The sequence below is a fragment of the Mycteria americana genome, chromosome 22 (genome assembly GCF_035582795.1).
Source record: "Mycteria americana isolate JAX WOST 10 ecotype Jacksonville Zoo and Gardens chromosome 22, USCA_MyAme_1.0, whole genome shotgun sequence".
Lineage (NCBI taxonomy): Eukaryota > Metazoa > Chordata > Aves > Ciconiiformes > Ciconiidae > Mycteria > Mycteria americana.
Genome location: NC_134386.1, coordinates 4045471 through 4063629, shown reverse-complemented (window position 1 = coordinate 4063629; position 18159 = coordinate 4045471). Strand labels below are relative to the sequence as shown.

The window sequence follows — 18159 nt, the reverse complement described above, 5'->3', positions numbered from 1 at the left end:
CAGTGGGAGACGGACCTTGGCTCTCCCCAGGTGAGTGCTTTCCCCCCTGCACTCGCCCTCGTGCTCCGCGGCAGGTGCCAGGGTGTTGCCGAGGGGTCTTCACCGCGTGGTGCCGGCGTGGGGAGGGGGTGTCCGGCCGAGCGCCGTGGTCCGGTTGAGCTGGATCCCCCTGCGCCGAGCCGGGAGGGACTGGGACCCTGCAGGGATGGAGCTGCCTCCCACCCACCCCGTCCACCCCAGCCTTTCTCCTCCTCTTTTTTCCACCTTTCCCTTGATTCTCCTCTATCTCCTTCCCTCTCTGCTCCCCCAGCCCCTTCCCCTTCCCTCCCGGCACAGCCGGGCGCCAAAGGGACTTTGCACCCCGAGGCAGCGCTCGCTGCCCGCTCCTTCCCGCAAGCCCGGGAGCCGCCGAAGGGAGAGCAAAACGCTCCAGTCTTATCTGCGAGGGGAGGCAGGCTCTGTGGGCAGGGTTTGCGCGAAGGCTGCTGGCTTATAAGCAGCCGGCAGCGGAGGCAAAGCTATCTCGCAAGGCACCGAACGGCCCCCCCCCACCCCCGCCACCCGTGCACCGCTCCCGCCGCGATGCCCCCGGCGCTGGGGCTGCTGCTGTGGCTGAGCCTGGCGGGTGCCCTTCGGCCTGGCCTCGAGCCCCCCCAGCGTGACCCCACCGAGAAAGGGGCCGCCCTCTTTGCCAGTGACTACAACAGCACGGCCGAGACCGTCCTCTTCGAGAGCACCTCGGCCAGCTGGGATTACTACACCAACCTGACGGCCGAAAACGCTGCTCTGCAGGTGGGTGACGGGACGGGGGCCGTGCCCCCGCGGGGGTGTCCCCAGCACCGGGGACTGGGAGGGCTGGGGCATGGTGGTGACGCTTGGCGTGGCCCCCTTCCTCCCCGCGGACTCCTGTCTCGGCACCCCGGGATGGCAAACCGGGGCTGGGACTTGTAGTCTGGGAAGCGCAGGATTTTGCCCCAAATTGGCCCTCGGAGAGGCTCTGTCCCGGAGCGACAGCCCCGGTCCCAGACCAGAGTCCGGGTTATTTTTAGAGGTGGTTCCCTGCTCCCAGCACCTTCCACTTTCCTTCCCCCCCTTCCCTGACCGGGCTCAGGTGTCAAGTGTCCCTGTCCCTGTCCCCGCCCAGTGCCACCACTTCCCGGCGCTGTGCCATGCCGGAGCCCCACCGCGCCCCGACACTGGGGGCTTTTGGTTTGGGGCACGCACCGGGAGCCCAAAGCAACGGGGTGGCATCAGGACCGAGGCTGCCACCCCCAGTCCCTGGGTCCCCAGCCCACGGGGACGAAGCTGGCTTCGGGGAAGCACCCCAGGCTATGGGGAATTTGCCATCAGCCCAGCTACGTGCGGGCAGAGCCCCGGCTGGGAGCGATGCTGTGTGCATCCCACAGGCGTGTGCACGTTTGGCCGGGGGTTTGCTTATCTTTAGGCTGGATTTAGCGGGGCAGGGAGTTCGAGCAGCCCAGGGGCTGCTCTCGGTTGGGTGAGCTGCAACGTGGCCCCTGCCCAGCACGGGCCGGGGAATCGCGGTGCCCGGGCAGGCTGCAGCCGTTTCCCCGGCTCTTGCTGTGCCCCGGGAGCTGCTGGCTGCCCCGGCATGGGGGCATGGCCACGGCGCTGCGTGCAGCTTTGAGATATACCTGCTGTCCCATATAGCTAGTGGCACGCGGGAGTCGGTGCAGCCCTTATGTGTGTTCAGGGACCCCAGCATCACCCCTGCACCCAAGGGCTGCCATACAGCCCCGATCCCACAGGGATGGGGGGCACAGCACGCCCTGCGGCAGGAAGGAAACGCGTCTTCCTGCGCGGGGGGAAGATTGCCACCAGGTCCGGCCGCCGCCAACTTGGCAGGACACCGGAGAGCGCCCAAGTGACCCTTCAGCCTTTTTTCGGCGAGCTGACGCGATGTCTGGGCAGGCACCCAGCGTCTGCTGCAGATGTTGCGGTGCGGCCGGGGACCCTGGGGCAGAGCGAGAGCATCCCGGCCGTGCCGAGTCCAAGGTTAGGGCCAGGAAAGCACCTTGCATGGACTTTTCTCTAGGGGCATTTCCAGGCCAGCTCTCACACTTCCCTGTGTTAAATGCCCGAGGACCACGACCAGGTGCTCCCTGCCATGTCAAGGCTCCCAAGCCAGCCTAGGAAGAGGAGGGGATCCAGCCCCTAAGATCAGCCCAGCAATGGGGCAGCAGGGAGGTGTGCGGTGGGAGGGGGAGGCACTGACTACTAAAGGGTTAACAGCTGGCCAGCACGGCCCAAGAGGCTGAATTTGGGGGATGTGGGGAACCCTTGGGCCAGGCAAACCCCACACGCATCTATAACACCTGAGACAGGCCACCACGGTGTGGACTCCTCCAGGACCTGCCAGAAAACGTGGCTCCAGGACAAAGTGACACGGAGGGGCAGGAGGCGGAAGGCAGGGCAGCAGCCCCCGGCCACACAGGGACGGACAGAGGGATGCTGGAATGACAGACAGGGAGCTCGGCCGTGGGAGAGGGAAATGTACCATCTCCTGCAAGCTGGGGCTCTGGGCAACAGGCTGGCGATGGGGTTTGGGGTTTGGGGGCTGCTCATGGATGCGAGACTTCTCTGGGTGCCTGGGGCAGAGCAGCCTCAGCGCCCTGGGCCGCATCCTGCGCTGCTGAATCTTCACCGTGCAACCAGGAGCAGGGAGGGACTGGGGTGGGGGGCTTTGGTGGGAGACTTGGGGGCTGTGGGCATCCAGGGGCCTCTGAGTCCCCCAAAGGGGCACCCCCACAGAGAGAACTCCAAGCTGTGGGGGTGAAGGGCCAGGGCTGGTGGGCACAGTCACGGCGAGGGGGTCTCGGGCAGTGCCGTCAGCCTTGGCTCGCTCCGCCGGAGCTGTCAGGAGAGTTTAGGGTACGATTTGCCTGACCAAACACAGGCGCCTGTTCAAGGAGAAGATGAAACACAGCTGGACTCTGCTTCCTACAGCTCCCCCGGCTCCACAGCGGGGTCTGGGAAGGGGTAAAGATATCCCCTGTTTAGTGGGGTGATGCAAGAGCATCTTGCTCCGGTGCAGGGTGTCCATGGAGCTGGCGCATCCTGGCGTGTTGGGGGATCAGGGTGGGTTGGTACCCAGAGTGATGCTGTGGGTGCTGGGATGGCCGAGGGAGGAGGTGGATGCCTGGCGGTGGGCAGCCCGGAGCACCCGGCACTTTCAGCATCCCCACCCCCATGGCAGGCTCCATCCCCGGGCAGCCTCCAGCCCTGCCGCACCGTAACTCCCTTCCCTCCCTGCTGCCAGCCGAGGGAATGTGAAGATTAAAACAAAACAAACCAGGCTTGTTGGAGCCAGGCTAAAATTGCCACAAATAACAGCTAATGAGCTCCATAAATCACACCGGGATAGCGCACGGACAGCGAACAGGCGCTCTGCACCTTCTCACTCCATCCTGCGCATCGCCTGGGCCAGGACACTCTCGAAAGATCAGCGTTTCCCAAAAATACAGCTGACGCCGGCCAGGCTGGGATGCGACCTCCTGCAATACAACCCGTCCCAAAATTGTGGCCATCGGCCATGGCTCCAGCTGCCTAAATAACTCCCCGCGGTGCAGACAGCTCCCTACCATCCCACGGCCCTGGGAAGGGAGGTCGGGGCTGGCAGGAGATGGGCGACAGTGAGAGACCCAAAACCAGGGTCTTGGTGCAAATTGGTGTCCCTCCGCGAGGTGAAACCCAGATATGGCACTTACAGCGCACAGGCTGCAGATAGCCAAAGGAGAAATGTATAGATCTAGCAAGGAGGTATAGGAAGGAGAAAAGTCAATGTGGCACCTTTGTAGTTTTTCTTTGGGCTTCTGCAAAGGTGAGAAACAGCAGGAATAGGAATAAAATGAAGCCAGCCCTCAGAGCTCCTTCTGAAACTGGAGTCTGGCAGCTGCCAGAGCCAGCCCAGGAGCACCCGGACACCCTGCCTGCATGGAGCAAACACCCCTGTCCCAGCACCCCCACCCCATCTGGGCCATGACACCCCAGAGCCGCCTCCAAAACATCCTCAAAGGCCGCTTTGGCGGGTGCTCGCCAGGAGCACCGCAGGCGAGCGGGGGCTGCAGACGTTGCCACGTTGGCTGGAAGCTGATGTCTCTCTCTATGAATGTCATGGATTGGGGACAGCCCTGCCTGCCACCTCGTGTCCCATCCCCTCTGGCTCCCACAAACCCTCGTGACTCTGAACCCAGCCCCCAAACCGTCACCTGGGTGGTGGCAGTCCCAGGGCTGGTGCTGAGTCCCCATGTCCCCTCTTGACATGCAGGTCAAGGCATCGCTGGAGGAGCAAAACTTCACAGAGCTGTGGGGGAAGAAAGCCAAGGAGCTCTACGGCAGCATCTGGAGCAACTTCAGTGACCCACAGCTGAGGAAAATCATCAGCTCCATCCAGACGCTGGGACCCTCCAACCTGCCCCTGCAGAAGAGAGAGCAGGTAGGCGAGCTGCCAGCGAAGCCCTGGGCATTGCTGGGGTGCTGCGAAACCCCTTAAAGGGATTTTTCCCAAGCCTCCAGACTCTGTTGCTGGCCTGTTGCCCCTCCATTGCATTTTGGAGGGTCTCCCTGGCCTCTGCACAGGGAAGACAGTGATGGAGAGGGGAGATGGTGCTATCTCCGGGGGATGTGGAGTGCCTGCTGGCCCCATTATCCAGCCTTAACCTCATCTCGGAGCTATCCCAGTGGGAACCGGAGATTTCCTGCTTACACAGGGCAGCCTTGGGCGTCACCTGGAGACCAGCCAGGCTGTGCCCGTGGCTGGGGGCCAGCTGGCTCGACCCCCCGCCCCTGGTGCTCCTCAGGGATGCAGCCCACTGAAAAGGAGGGCTGCTGCAGCCACCCAGCTCCTGAGCCCTCCCTGCAAGCCCAGAAATGCTGTGCCTTGGTGACACAGCTCCGCACTAGGGACATCAGGACATCCTGAGCCTTCCCCAGCACGGTCCTGAGCTTTCAGAGTCGTTTACCTAAATGTGACGTGATTTCGATTTCCATGCATGAAAATATTGCCCAGGCTGAGGCTGGCAGCCACTTGCCTCTGCACGAACGCAGGGGACGCTGGCACTGCCATCCCCTCCAGCCTGGCCCACGGCTCCCTGACAGCCCTCCTCACCGAAACCCCTCTTGGCTGGCAAGCCCAGTGATACAATCCCTTCCGGAGAAGCGTCGGCCTCGGTTCCTTCCAGGAAACCCATCCCTGCCCTGTCCCAGATACCAGACAGCATCACGTCTCCTCCTGGCATATCAGCCACATTTCTCCTGTCCCCAGGGCAGCTCCATCCCGCAGCCGCCACCGTCCCCCGTCTCCGTCCCCTCCGCCCAGCCAGAGCAGAGGGATGGGAGCCGAGAGAGGGACGGAGCGGAGGAATTTCCTTCCCTGGGAATGGGCTCCCCAGGCAGGTTCCAGGAAACCTCCTGTTGCTATTGTTTGCTGTTGTTGAAGTTCACAGAAATAAATCCCCCTCCTCCTCCTGCTTTTCTTATTTTTTTTTTACCCACTTAGATAAACAGGCCGTGCCACAGCCCCGCTGACAAAGAAAGAGCTTTATAAATAGCCCCGCTCCGGGACACCGCGAGCGCTCGCGCCGCGTTCGAGGGGGGTTTGGCGAGCAGCTGTGCACGCTTTGCCTGTCCCAAAGAGCCTCCCTGCTCCCACCATGCAAAGGGTGTAAAACTCTGGGTGATAACATGCTTATCTCACCAAAAACACGCTGTGTAAACACACCGATCCTCCTCCACATCCCTCCGGACAAGCACAGACACTCCGGAGCTGGGAAGTCTGTAGAGCCCTCCTGAAGGGCCATTCCCATCCCCTTCCAGCCCCAACATCTTTTCCTTCCCCGCAGTACAACACCATCCTGAGCGACATGGACAAAATCTACTCCACTGCCAAGGTGTGCCTGGCCAACGGTACCTGCTGGGAGCTGGAGCCAGGTACGGTCCTTGTCCCTCTGCCCCTGCAGGGTGCTGAGCACCCCATGGCCATGAGTTTCTCCTGGTCCCCACATCCCCAGCCGGTTGGGGTTGGCAGGTCCCACCCATGTTCATCAGGGTTGTCCCGGGGCGAGGATGGGTATTTGGGTCTGGCGTGATGGTGGTGGCACCTCTGCAAAGCTACTGTGAGATGTGACCCCCTCTCCTGCCCCTCTCTCATGTCCTACTTGTCCCCTCTGTCCCAGACATCTCGGACATCATGGCCACCTCCCGCAGCTACAAGAAGCTTCTCTACGCCTGGGAGGGGTGGCACAATGCCGCGGGCAACCCACTGCGCACCAAGTATGAGGAGTTTGTGAAGCTGAGCAACGAGGCCTATCAGATGGACGGTATGAGCAGGATGGGGCAATGCAGGGGGTGGTCAGGGATCAGGGGTGGGAACTGGGGCTGGGGCAATGGGATGTCCTGCTGCTCTTCCCATCCCCCATGCAGCCAGGCATCCAACTTCCATTTCCCCAGAGCCAGCGCTTTGGGGAAGGGGCAAAAATCCTACTGCTGTTCCCTGATCCCAGCTCTTGGGGCTGGGTGGGGGGGACAGCCCCCGGGGGCCGGAGCCAGAGGTCATCACTGCCTCCCTGACAGGATTCGAGGACACGGGCAGCTACTGGCGCTCCTGGTACGACTCAGCCTCCTTCGAGTATGACTTGGAGCATCTCTACAACCAGCTGGAGCCGCTCTACCTCAACCTGCACGCCTTCGTCCGGAGGAAGCTGTATGACCGCTATGGCCCCAAATACATCAACCTGAAGGGTCCCATCCCTGCTCACCTCCTGGGTAAGAGGAGGGACCCCCCCAGCATGTGCCCAGGGGTGCTGGTGGGGCCAGAGGAGCACATGCAGGGCCATAGTGGGACAGGGAAGTCCCAGTTATCACTGTGTTTCTCTTCCTCCTGACCTACCACCAGCTCTGCTCCAGCTGTTTTCTCTTCTCAGGCAACATGTGGGCTCAGCAGTGGAACAACATCTATGACCTGATGGTCCCCTACCCTGAGAAGCCCAACCTCGATGTCACGAGCACCATGGTGCAGCAGGTGATGGGCTGAGTGACTCACTGGTGGCACTAGAGGGACAAAAACGGGGGGTGTTGACCAAGGCTTGCCCATAACGTTGACCCCATGGGAGTGGTTTCTCATACCTGCATAGGGGACAGCAGAAAAGCCATGTCCAGTAGGGGAAGGGACAAAGAAATTACCCCACTCCCTGTATGGCAATGACCAAAGAGGCAGTGGGTGGGCAAGGAGGAAGGACAGTGAGGTGGGACTGGTTCCAGTCCCTGGGTTGGGGGCTGAGTCCACACTACCACACAGCTGTGAGTGCTTCTGGGGCATCGGCCATGCTCCCTTCTCCTGTCCATGCTGGGCACCAGCACTATTGCTTGGTGCTTCTTAGGGACAGGGCTCCCAATCAAGGTGAGGGGGGCAGGACCCTGGTCCCTTGGAGGTACCCACCTCATCCCCATGGTGCTGGGAGAGCATCAGAGGCAATGCCCGGAGCATGGGCAGCCCCTTCCTCAGCCGTAACCCACTGCCTGCTGCCCACCAGGGCTGGAATGCCATCCACATGTTCCGGGTCTCAGAAGCATTCTTCACCTCCCTGGGGCTGCTGGAGATGCCCCCCGAATTTTGGGCGAAGTCCATGCTGGAGAAGCCAACGGACGGGCGGGAGGTGGTGTGTCACGCCTCAGCCTGGGACTTCTACAACCGCAAGGACTTCAGGTGTGTGGGGGCATACAGGGGCCCAGGGCTACAGGGTGAGACCCTCCTCCATCCCCCTTGGTGGTCACCCTTTTGGGTACCCGCAGCCTGGCTGTGCAGCCCAATCTGTCACCTTCTGGGGTAAGGTCTTGGGGCACCACGCTGCCCAGCCTTCCCCTCCACTGGGTCTTTCCCCCACCCCATGGGGTGCTGCCACCCTCTCAGGGACTGTGGAGAGTCCTTCCCATCAAGGGCGTGCACAGGCAGCCGGGATCCCTCGCTCAGCTCACGCAATGCTCTGTTTCACCCGGCAGGATCAAGCAGTGCACGACGGTGACCATGGAGCAGCTGTTCACGGTGCACCACGAGATGGGCCATGTCCAGTACTACCTGCAGTACAAGGACCAGCCCGTCTCCTTCCGCAGAGGGGCCAACCCTGGCTTCCATGAGGCCATCGGCGATGTCATGTCCCTGTCTGTCTCCACCCCCAGCCACCTCAAGAAAATCGGTCTCCTCAGCAGTGCCACCGAGGACGCAGGTATGGCAGCCACCCTGGGGAGCTGGGTGGCCTGGACGGCTCAGGCACTGCCTGTGGCACCAGAAAGGGTTTGGGACATGCCACACCGGGCTGCAGTCTGGCAACGCAACCCCGAGCAGGCAAGGCAAGACTCATGGCTGATGTGGGCTTTTCACCCACGCTTGGTTCCATGTACAACCCAGTGTCTCCATGGGTCCATGTAGGACCTTTCATGGCTCCATCCTCTTCACCCCCAAGGGCAGGAGGGATGCTTTCCAGAGCTTGTCTCTTCCCTTTCCTTCTCCGTCAGAGCCCCAAACCTGAAAGCATCATCTTTGTGCTTGACTGGTTTTGACCTTTCCAGCGTTCCGCCTTCCTTCGCCAGGAAACATCCACCCCAGGAGCTCCCAGCGTAGCTCTGTGGAGGTGGCACTGAGCACTTACGTGCACAGTCACGAGGACAGTCAGCGGGTGACGTTTCTGCCTGCCAGCTGGCACAGTGGAGGAGGACTTGTCGCCACAGGGCACTGCCCGGCTTGGCAAGAGTCTCTCCCCCCGCCCAACGTCTCTCAGCTGACACGTCAAAGCAGACGGCGGCAGAGGAAACCAAGTGTTCACAGATTCCTGCCGCAGGCAGCTGCTTTGCAGGAGAGGGACAGTTCTGGGATCCTCCTGCCTTGTCATTAAATATGTTTCATGATGGGGAAGCCATCGCAGCAGCCAAGAGTGTTAGGCCAATGTTGCATAAACACCATGAAGCAGATGGTCCCTGCCTCAAGGCATCGCTGCCCGACTAACCAGCCCTTGGCAGCCATGCCACCATAGCAATGGCAGCCAATAGCCCCTCAGGGCAGTGCTGCCAACCCCTCTCTGACCCCACAGCTTCAGCTGGGTCTCCAGCAGGTCCTTCTCCAACCTTCCTTCCCTGGGTTTCCTCGAGGCAATGGAGAAAGCAGATGTCACCATCCCCTGTGCTCCCCATGATGTGGTGGTGACTGTCCTAGAGCTGACTCCAGTTCTGGGTCTAAACCATGAGAGCCTTTGCAGTGGTGTGACAGCCCTGCAGATCAAAACCCCTTCACCCTGAGGCCCCAGGGTGAACGTGTGAAGAGGGAACCATTAGAGCTACATGCACCAAAGACCTTCTCACTCTGAGAGCCCAGCTGAAGGCAAGGGGACACACCGTGCTTGTCGCTCCCGTTGTCCTCACTCAGTGAAAAGGCATATGTTTCCCCAAGGAGGAGCTGTATCTAAAGAAATCTCCTGTGTCCTACACAGCCTTCTCTAGGGAGCTGTCCCCACTCCTTATCCAGATCTGCTCACCCTCTTGCCCACAAAAAGTCTAGTGGCCATAGTGCTGTCCAGCTAGACTCCTTCCCAACCTGGTTCAGGCTCTGTTTCATGCAGAGAGCAGCATCAACTACCTGCTGAAGATGGCCTTGGAGAAGATCGCCTTCCTGCCCTTTGGCTACCTCATCGACCAGTGGCGCTGGAATGTGTTCAACGGCCGCACGCCCCCGAGCCGTTACAACTACGACTGGTGGTATCTGAGGTAGAGGACAATCACCAGGGGTGGATCGGGGTGTGGAAGCTGGGGGTGTGCAAGGAAGGAAGACAGCAAAGAAAAAAGGAAGGAAAAAAGGAAAAAGTAGCCATGGAGATGGCTAGAGAATGATGGATAGATGGGTGGGCAGGTGGGATGGATGGGTAGATGAGTGGGTGGGTAGATGGGTGGATGGATGGATGGATATACATGGAAGAGTGTATTGTGTAGATTTCTTAAGCCTTCCCTTTCCATTCCCTGCTTTGGTTCATCTGCCTCCCTCTTTCCAGCTCAGGCTCTTATTCTCTATTGTCTGCAGAACCAAATACCAGGGTATCTGTGCTCCGCTTTTGAGGAATGAAAGCAACTTTGACCCTGGAGCAAAGTACCACATCCCTGGGAACACCCCTTACATCAGGTAGAGGAGGTGCTGGTGAGGGGACGGAGGTTTGGGGAGCAGCGGGAGTGGGGGCTCAGCTCTGTGGGCAGGGACTGGGATGCATTGCTCCTGCTCAAGACACAGAGACCATCCAACGCTTGGGAGCACAAATGGTGGGGAGCTGCCATGTGGCTGGGTGCCTTCCCCTCCACCCTAGGACTTGTCTGCTTCCCTTTGTCCCCACTACTCACCTTCATCGGCTTCCTTGGCAGGTACTTTGTGAGCTTCATCCTCCAGTTCCAGTTTCACAAGGCACTGTGCCAGGCGGCCAACCACACCGGTCCCCTGCACACCTGTGACATCTACATGTCCAAAGAAGCTGGAGCCAAACTCAGGTGGGGACAGAGGAGGGTCGGGACAATCACCACGGGCAATGTGTGCGCGGAGGCTGATGGTGTGCAAAGGAAGGAAAGGAGAAAGGAAGGAAGGAAAAGTGGCTGTGGAGATGGCTGGAGAAATAGCTTTGTAGATGGAGGGATGGATGGATAGAAATATATGGAAGCACTGGGGCGGGGTGAGTGGTCCTCACCAGAGTACTGCTATTGTCCCTGTCATGAGCTCCCACCAGATGAGAGGTCACTAAAGCACATTTGGTTCCTATTGACTCCCTGGGTGTTAACAACTGCATGAGTATGTGATGGGGAGTCCTCATGCCCATATGCAGGACAGATGGGGGCTTCGGAGGCAGTTCCCAGGTTCATGTCCCACTCAGGAATAGCATCTTCAACCCTTGCAATGCTGAGATACCATCACCGCTTTTCTCCCATCCATCCCCTGTCCTTATGCTGGCTCTTGCTGTCCTACTTCTCTGTAGGGAAGTGTTGAAAGCTGGGTCTTCCAAGTCATGGCAGGAAATCCTGTTCAACCTCACTGGCACGGATAAGATGGATGCTGGGGCCCTCCTGGAGTACTTCAGCCCTGTCACCAAGTGGCTTCAGGAGCAGAACAACAAGACCAATGAGGTGCTGGGCTGGCCTGAGTTTAACTGGCGTCCCCCTGTCCCTGAAGGCTACCCCGAAGGCATTGGTAAGCCTGCAGCTCCATCCTGGCTCTGGGGAGGGGCAGGAAGATGTCTCCCAAGGGACACCACTAACCCCCAGGCAGGACAGTGCTCAGGGAGGTCTCTGCTGTGGGTGGGAGAGGTCTCTATGCCAGAAAAGAGAAATAACCATCTCCACGTAGTCCCACACGGCGTTGCTTCCCAGGAAGCAGGTGCCATTAGCCAACCTCTTGACGTACCGTTGTCTGAAGCTGTGGCCCTGCTGCTGTAGTAATGCCATCAGTCATGGTGTGACAGGTCATCTGTTTTCAGCTGCATCCTTTCTGCCCAAGTGGGAGGGTCTAGGGCATGCAGCATGTCCTGTTATCCTGTCCCCTGTCCAACGGAACACCCCCAGCAGGACCCCTCTGCCCCCATTTCTTGGCTCAACCTGCTCCCCAGTGGTGGCATCCTTCAATGGACCTGCAATTCTGGGAAAAGCTCAACCAGGGCTTCTCCATGGGGTGGTGCAAAGAGAAGGACTCCCCTGACTCCCCTTTTCTTCCCCCATTTATCTCCTCCTCTAGACAAAATAGCAGACGAAGCACAAGCTAAAGTGTTCTTGTCCGAGTACAACAGCACGGCCGAGGCAGTGTGGAACGCCTACACTGAGGCATCCTGGGCCTACAACACCAACATCACCGACCACAACAAGGAGATCATGGTATGGAAATGACCCTGGGGCTGTGTGGGGAGAGACAACAGCCAAGGCAGGCAGCTGGTACCCAAGGCATGTTTCTGATGAGCTCTGAAAACCAGGGCAGCCTCTGCCCCTAGCCAAGGGGTAATGTTCTCACCCAGGAGGTGCCTTTTCCATGAAAACCCTCATCATGCCACGAGGTACCCACAAGGGCAGTCATGGGGAGGTTGGCATGCCAGGTGGTGTTTCTAGTGATGGCTTGTTGTCTCAGAGATCTCCTCAAAGTAAGTAAGTCCTCTTCTGTCCCCTCCTGCCCTTGCAGCTGCAGAAGAACTTGGCCATGTCCAAGCACACTCTTGAGTATGGCATGAGGGCCAGGCAGTTCGACCCCTCCGACTTCCAGGACCAAAGTGTCACGCGCATCCTCAAGAAGCTGAGTGTCATTGAGAGGGCAGCCCTGCCTGAGAATGAGCTGAAGGAGGTGAGCTGCAAGGGGACAGAGCAGGACAGGGTGTCCCTTCCCACTGCCTTGTGTGGAGACACAGGCTTCTCCAAACTTTTAGGAAATGCCCCTGGGCAGCCACCCCTTGCCCTTGAACAGGGTAATAGTTTGGTACCTTTGACACAAAGCCGTGATCCCTCTCTCCAGAATTTCCCACCCAAAGGCTGCCTATCCCAGGCTGCAGTGGGGCCTGTCTGCTTGGGTGGCAATGGCACATTGTTTGCTGGCCCTAGTCCGTCCTGTATTGACTCCACTTCACCTTCATTTGGGGTCACACTTGGCCTTGGAAGGACCAGAGGAAAACACCTGGGGACATCTCAATGGGCTGTGACATTCTCCAAGAGCAGAACAAGGATAACCAGCTCACATGATCTGATTTTCTTTGCAGTACAACACCCTCCTCTCAGATATGGAGACCACATACAGCGTAGCCAAGGTCTGCAGAGAGAACAAAACCTGTCATCCCCTGGATCCTGGTAAGATCTGGCAGCGTGTCCAGTGAGTCACCTGCAACAGGCCCAGAAAGGAGGGATTTTTAATAGGGACATGGAGAAAGGTCGTGAAGGGGCCTTCCCACCTTCTCCGTGATGGCCCCTGAGCAGCATGTTTGGTCTAGCATCATTGCACCAGTCCAGCCCATCCAACAGCATCACTTTGGCTTCATTGCTCTCTCTTCAGACCTCACAGACATCATGGCCACCTCACGGGACTATGATGAGCTCCTCTTTGCCTGGAAGGGCTGGCGGGATGCTTCTGGGAAGAAGATCAAGACCACCTACAAGCGATATGTGGAACTGAGCAACAAGGCAGCCATGCTCAATGGTCAGTGTCCCACTCCCTTAGAGACCCACCATGGTCTTAGCACCCTGTAAGCAGAGGATTGGGCTGATTGTCCAACTTGGGGCCAAAATCTTGAGGGTGTGGAGGTCCGACTAACTCCCATGAGATCCACTGTCTCATAGATATGGAGGGACTTGGGGTGTCTGAGCAGCAAGACAGACTTGCCCAAGAAGGACAGTGTCTAACAGCTTCTACTCTTTCCCACCACAGGCTACACGGACAACGGGGCCTTCTGGAGATCCCTGTATGAGACACCCACCTTCGAGGAAGATCTGGAGAGGTTGTACCTGAAGCTGCAGCCCCTGTACCTCAACCTGCATGCCTACGTACGCCGAGCCCTATACAAAAAGTATGGTGCAGAGCACATAAACCTGAAGGGTCCCATCCCTGCTCACCTGCTAGGTAAGGGCTTTGCTAGGCCCTTGAGCAGAACTGTGTCTCCCACCAGGCATAGTTTGCTCCAAGTCACGCCAAGAGTTGAGGCTGGTCTCTGTTCAGTCTGGCCGAAGGGCCAAGGCCCCATGAGATGAGTCTGCAGAAGCCGATCTGCCCCAGGGAAGGGCAACATGCTCAGCATGACTTGACCTCTCCTGCATGGACGGGCTCCTGCTTGCATCACCCTTGTGCAGGCAGGGCAGGGACCAGGCAGGGTGATCCACTCTGTGCAGGACTTGGGAGTAACTGGTTGCCTTTGGTCTTCTCTCCTTATCTCCCTCCTGCCGTGCATTGTCCTCCTGTGCTTCCCAGGCAACATGTGGGCCCAGTCATGGTCCAACATTTTCGACCTGGTGATACCTTTTCCGGATGCAACCAAGGTAGATGCCACCCCAGCCATGAAAAAACAGGTCAGTGCTTTTCCAGGCTGCTCTGGGGAAGCCCCTTGGGACCCAGCACCCTTTGGCTGTTGCCACCACCCATGGTGCCAAATGCTCTGGTGCTACCAAAAACCTTCACGGCTCATCCATATTCTCTCTCCACCTGGATATGCCAAGGGCTGGATCCAGCTCTAGCTGCCCCCAAAAGACCTCCCCTGCCCAGAGGAACAAGGCTGTCCCTGGCCCCCATCCTTCCCAGCCCCCAGCACCCCTAGCATTCCCCTTTGCCCCTCACCAGGTCCTCTGTCTGCTCCCTCCCCAGGGCTGGACACCCAAGATGATGTTTGAAGAGTCGGACCGTTTCTTTACCTCTCTGGGCCTCATCCCCATGCCGCAGGAGTTCTGGGACAAGTCCATGATTGAGAAGCCGGCAGACGGGCGGGAGGTGGTGTGTCATGCCTCAGCCTGGGACTTCTACAACCGCAAGGACTTCAGGTGCCCATGGGGAGCAAGTGGTGGCCTCAGTTGATGTGATGCTGGGGCAGATAGCAATGACTTGGTAGAATAAGGGCACATGGCCTGATGCCACCGCAGTGTCTGTTGTCCTATGGCTGTGGCAGCCCCACTCTGGCATTGCCACTGGTACCCAAGATGCGGGCATTGCTGGCAGGAGCCCCCATGGTGGGTGGAAGGCAATCAATGCCTTCCCTGCCCTGCCATGGGAAATGGAAAAGCCCATGAACAAGGACAGGGAATGGGTAGGGGCAGCAGGAGATGCAGGAGAAAAGAGAGACCAACCAAATGGAGTAGGACCAACCCAGCCTGGCATCAGATGTGGGGTGGGGGCACATGGAAAGGGAAACCAAAGGGAAAAATAGCTCAAGGGGGTGTGATCGTTCCTGGAGATTTTCACCCCAGCACTGCCCTACTTTCTCCCCCCATCCCACATGTCCCGGTCCAGGATCAAGCAGTGCACTGTAGTGAACATGGACGACCTAATCACCGTGCACCACGAGATGGGCCACGTCCAGTACTTCCTGCAGTACAAGGACCAGCCCATCTCATTCCGCGATGGGGCCAATCCTGGCTTCCACGAGGCTGTCGGGGATGTCATGGCCTTGTCCGTCTCCACCCCCAAACACCTGCACAGCATCAAGCTGCTGGACCAAGTCACGGACAACAAAGGTGAGCTGGCAGGGGAGCACCGCACAGCAAAGATGGGGGGGCTGCTGGGGACAGCTGGAAATGCAGAGGGCCAGGATGGGCTAGGTAGGGTGGAAGGGGGTCAGGGACGTGCACGGCAGCTTTGCATGCATGGAGGGGACAGGACCTGGTGGGGACACCCTACTCTTGGGCAGAATGACCCATTTGGGGTGGAGAGGTGAGTAACAGTACTGCCTTGCTCACACCTTCACACCCCGGGCAGAAAGTGACATTAACTACCTGATGAGCATCGCCCTGGACAAAATCGCCTTCCTGCCCTTCGGATACCTCATGGACCAGTGGCGCTGGAAGGTGTTTGATGGGCGGATCAAGCAGGATGAGTACAACCAGCAGTGGTGGAATCTCAGGTGTGCTTGAATTCAGACCCCTCTGGTGCGAGGGCCTTGGCCATCATCCCGCTGGGTGTCTTCTCCCTGTGGTCCAGTTGGCTGCAATGGGACATGATGGGATACATAACCCCTCACCCTGTCCTCACATCCTCCTGCGTCCCCTCCCAGCTTACCCCACCTTCTCCTCCCCATGCTGGGCTAACTCTCCCTCTCCTGCCCAGGATGAAGTACCAGGGCCTGTGCCCACCAGCGCCAAGGTCTGAAGATGATTTTGACCCTGGGGCAAAGTTTCACATCCCTGCCAACGTCCCCTACATCAGGTGAGTAAGCAGAGCTGGGGCAGGAGGGACACCACTTGGACACAGAAGCAGGCTCTCCAGTTCAGATGCCAGCAATGGCACCTTGTTTCACGTCTGGTGGGATACTTGGTGGTACCATGCTGAGGGTGCTGGGCAGCTCCAGGGACCCTGACAGACCCTCAGAGAGGAAGGCTGGATTTGGAGGAATTTCTCCCTATCCGAGGAAGATGGGCTTATCCACCCAGGCAGCCATAAAATACGTGTGAAAGGAGAAATGCATCAGCAGATTGGACTGAGTTGATGCAGGTGGAGCTCCAAAGCCAGTGATGCTACTCCAGACTGGGAGGGTGCAACCAGGGGATGAGGAGGACCACATCCTCCCTTGCAGCCACTAGTGGGGTCCATTCCCATGTCCTCACCCCTCTCCACCCCCCCAGGTACTTCGTCAGCTTCGTGATCCAGTTCCAGTTCCACCAGGCGCTCTGTGTGGCAGCCAACCACACGGGTCCCCTGCACACGTGTGACATCTACCAGTCTAAGGAGGCTGGGAAGATCTTGGGGTAGGTGTGTGGGCAGGGCAGAGCCAAGACATTTATGTCCCCAAATACCTTAAAGCCAGCCCAGCAAGACAGGAGGCAACGCAACCCCTGGTCATCCATCCCCTCCCTGCCCCAGCATAGGATGCTCTGGTCCCCGGCCCCCCCCGCCCCAGGGCAGGGGCACCTTGGGCTGGGTGCTGGGGCTGTGATTGCAAAAGCAGCCACTAGATGGTAGCTGGGCCCCTGGCAGGTGGAAGGCTCCCTCCCTCCTCCTCCTCCGCAGCCCCCTGTTCCTTAGGGAAAACAACCCCCTTGCTTCAAGAAAAGCACCTGCAAAATTAACGCTTTCACCCAGGAACTGCTCTGCATCAGGCTGGGTTCACTGGAGGGCTTTAATCCATGTAAACCCCCCTTTTCCCCCACAAAACCTCCTTCCCTGCGCTCTGGGCTGGCAGTCCTGGGGTGCTGGGACCACAGACTGTACCCAGGGTTGCTGATACCAAGAGCCCCAAGCCCTGGGGAAAAGGGAAGGGCTGGTGGCCAAGAGGGCGAGGGGGAACCCACTGGAGCTGATTTCTCCTGCCACAGGGAGGCCCTGAAACTGGGTTTCAGCAAGCCGTGGCCTGAAGCCATGAAGGTCATCACAGGGCAGCCCAACATGTCAGCTGATGCCCTGATGAGCTACTTTGAGCCACTCATGACATGGCTGGTGAAGGAGAACGAGAAGAACGGGGAGGTCCTGGGCTGGCCCGAGTACAGCTGGACTCCTTACACAGGTATGCAGGGCTCAGCCAAGCACAGCAGGTCCATCATGGGGCAGAGCTCAGCCCTCACCAGGACCAGGATAGGGCATGTGGGAGTCATGGAGCTGTCTTGATGCCCCTTGGCCACCCCAAAAACCACAGGGTGTTTGGATGCTTCTCCTTGATTTCCCATGGAGCTGAGTCTAAAGGGGACAGAGCATGCAAGAGACCAGCAAAGGGAGAGCTGGTGACCCAACACACCCCAGCCTAGAGCCACTGGTACCAACCATGTCCTTTATTTCTCCATTTTCCAGCCACTCCAGTCCAAGCCAGCTCTGACCAAACCGATTTCCTGGGCATGTCCCTGGCCAGCAATCAAGCCACAGCGGGCAGCTGGGTGCTGCTTGCCCTGGCACTCATCTTCCTGATCACCACCATCCTCTTGGGCGTCAAGTTCTTCTCAGCCAGGAGAAAGGCCTTCAAATCCAGCTCAGAAATGGAACTGAAATAAGGCAGCCATCAGTGGGGGAGCATGGACAGGGTGCAAGCATGGACATTTCAGCAGGCTGGCAGTGATGCTTTGCCAATGAAGCCATGGGTTTCCACAGCCCAGGACTCCTCTCTCCAATCAGGTCAGACTTTTTCCACTATGCAAGAGCCAAAGCAGAAAAGAGCTATTTATTTGTCAACCTCTGCATCAGGGGAAGAGAAATGCAGGCACTGGCGGACACAGAGCCATCACGGGCTGCCCCTGCACCCAGGGCTGAGAGCTGGTCCAGCCTGGGCACCCACCAGCCATCTCTGACCTGTGGGCAAAGCCACGGGGACTTCAAGTGACAGAGGGCAGTTTGGGGAGGGACAGAGCACGTTCCCACCCCCAGTTTGCCCGTTGCCAGGCTGTTCACTTGCATGGATGAAAAATAAACCCATGTCTTGTCACCCCCAGAGCAGCAGCTCTGCTCCTTCTTGTGGGTGGGCTCGGATCTCA

General features: G+C 58.7%; 1 protein-coding gene across 2 annotated transcripts; it reads left to right on the top strand.

The window, feature by feature from the left end:
* The first annotated feature begins 582 nt into the window (after nucleotides 1-582).
* On the top strand, nucleotides 583-17746 carry ACE (angiotensin I converting enzyme). 2 transcript variants are annotated; one of them, XM_075522946.1, is made up of 25 exons: nucleotides 583-792; nucleotides 4289-4456; nucleotides 5862-5949; nucleotides 6195-6338; nucleotides 6592-6783; nucleotides 6942-7039; nucleotides 7551-7723; nucleotides 8017-8240; nucleotides 9627-9771; nucleotides 10082-10180; nucleotides 10414-10536; nucleotides 11016-11227; nucleotides 11768-11904; nucleotides 12203-12361; nucleotides 12771-12858; nucleotides 13061-13204; nucleotides 13433-13624; nucleotides 13970-14067; nucleotides 14360-14532; nucleotides 14999-15222; nucleotides 15464-15608; nucleotides 15812-15910; nucleotides 16327-16449; nucleotides 17017-17204; nucleotides 17495-17746. In XM_075522946.1, the coding sequence occupies exons 1-25, from the start codon at nucleotides 583-585 to the stop codon at nucleotides 17680-17682; spliced, it is 3834 nt and encodes a 1277-aa protein (XP_075379061.1). In that variant the 3' UTR covers nucleotides 17683-17746. The 2 variants fall into 2 exon arrangements, with proteins under 2 accessions (XP_075379061.1, XP_075379060.1); XM_075522945.1 differs by having other exon boundaries at nucleotides 17486-17746.
* Nucleotides 17747-18159: the final 413 nt, after the last annotated feature.

Excerpts from the sequence above, each read along its gene's own strand:
- ACE (XM_075522945.1), top strand. The coding sequence starts at position 583 with ATGCCCCCGGCGCTGGGGCTGCTGCTGTGGCTGAGCCTGGCGGGTGCC. Across the intron at positions 793-4,288 it reads CCGAAAACGCTGCTCTGCAG|GTCAAGGCATCGCTGGAGGA; the intron begins GTGGGTGACGGG and ends CTTGACATGCAG. Across the intron at positions 6,339-6,591 it reads CGAGGCCTATCAGATGGACG|GATTCGAGGACACGGGCAGC; the intron begins GTATGAGCAGGA and ends CCTCCCTGACAG.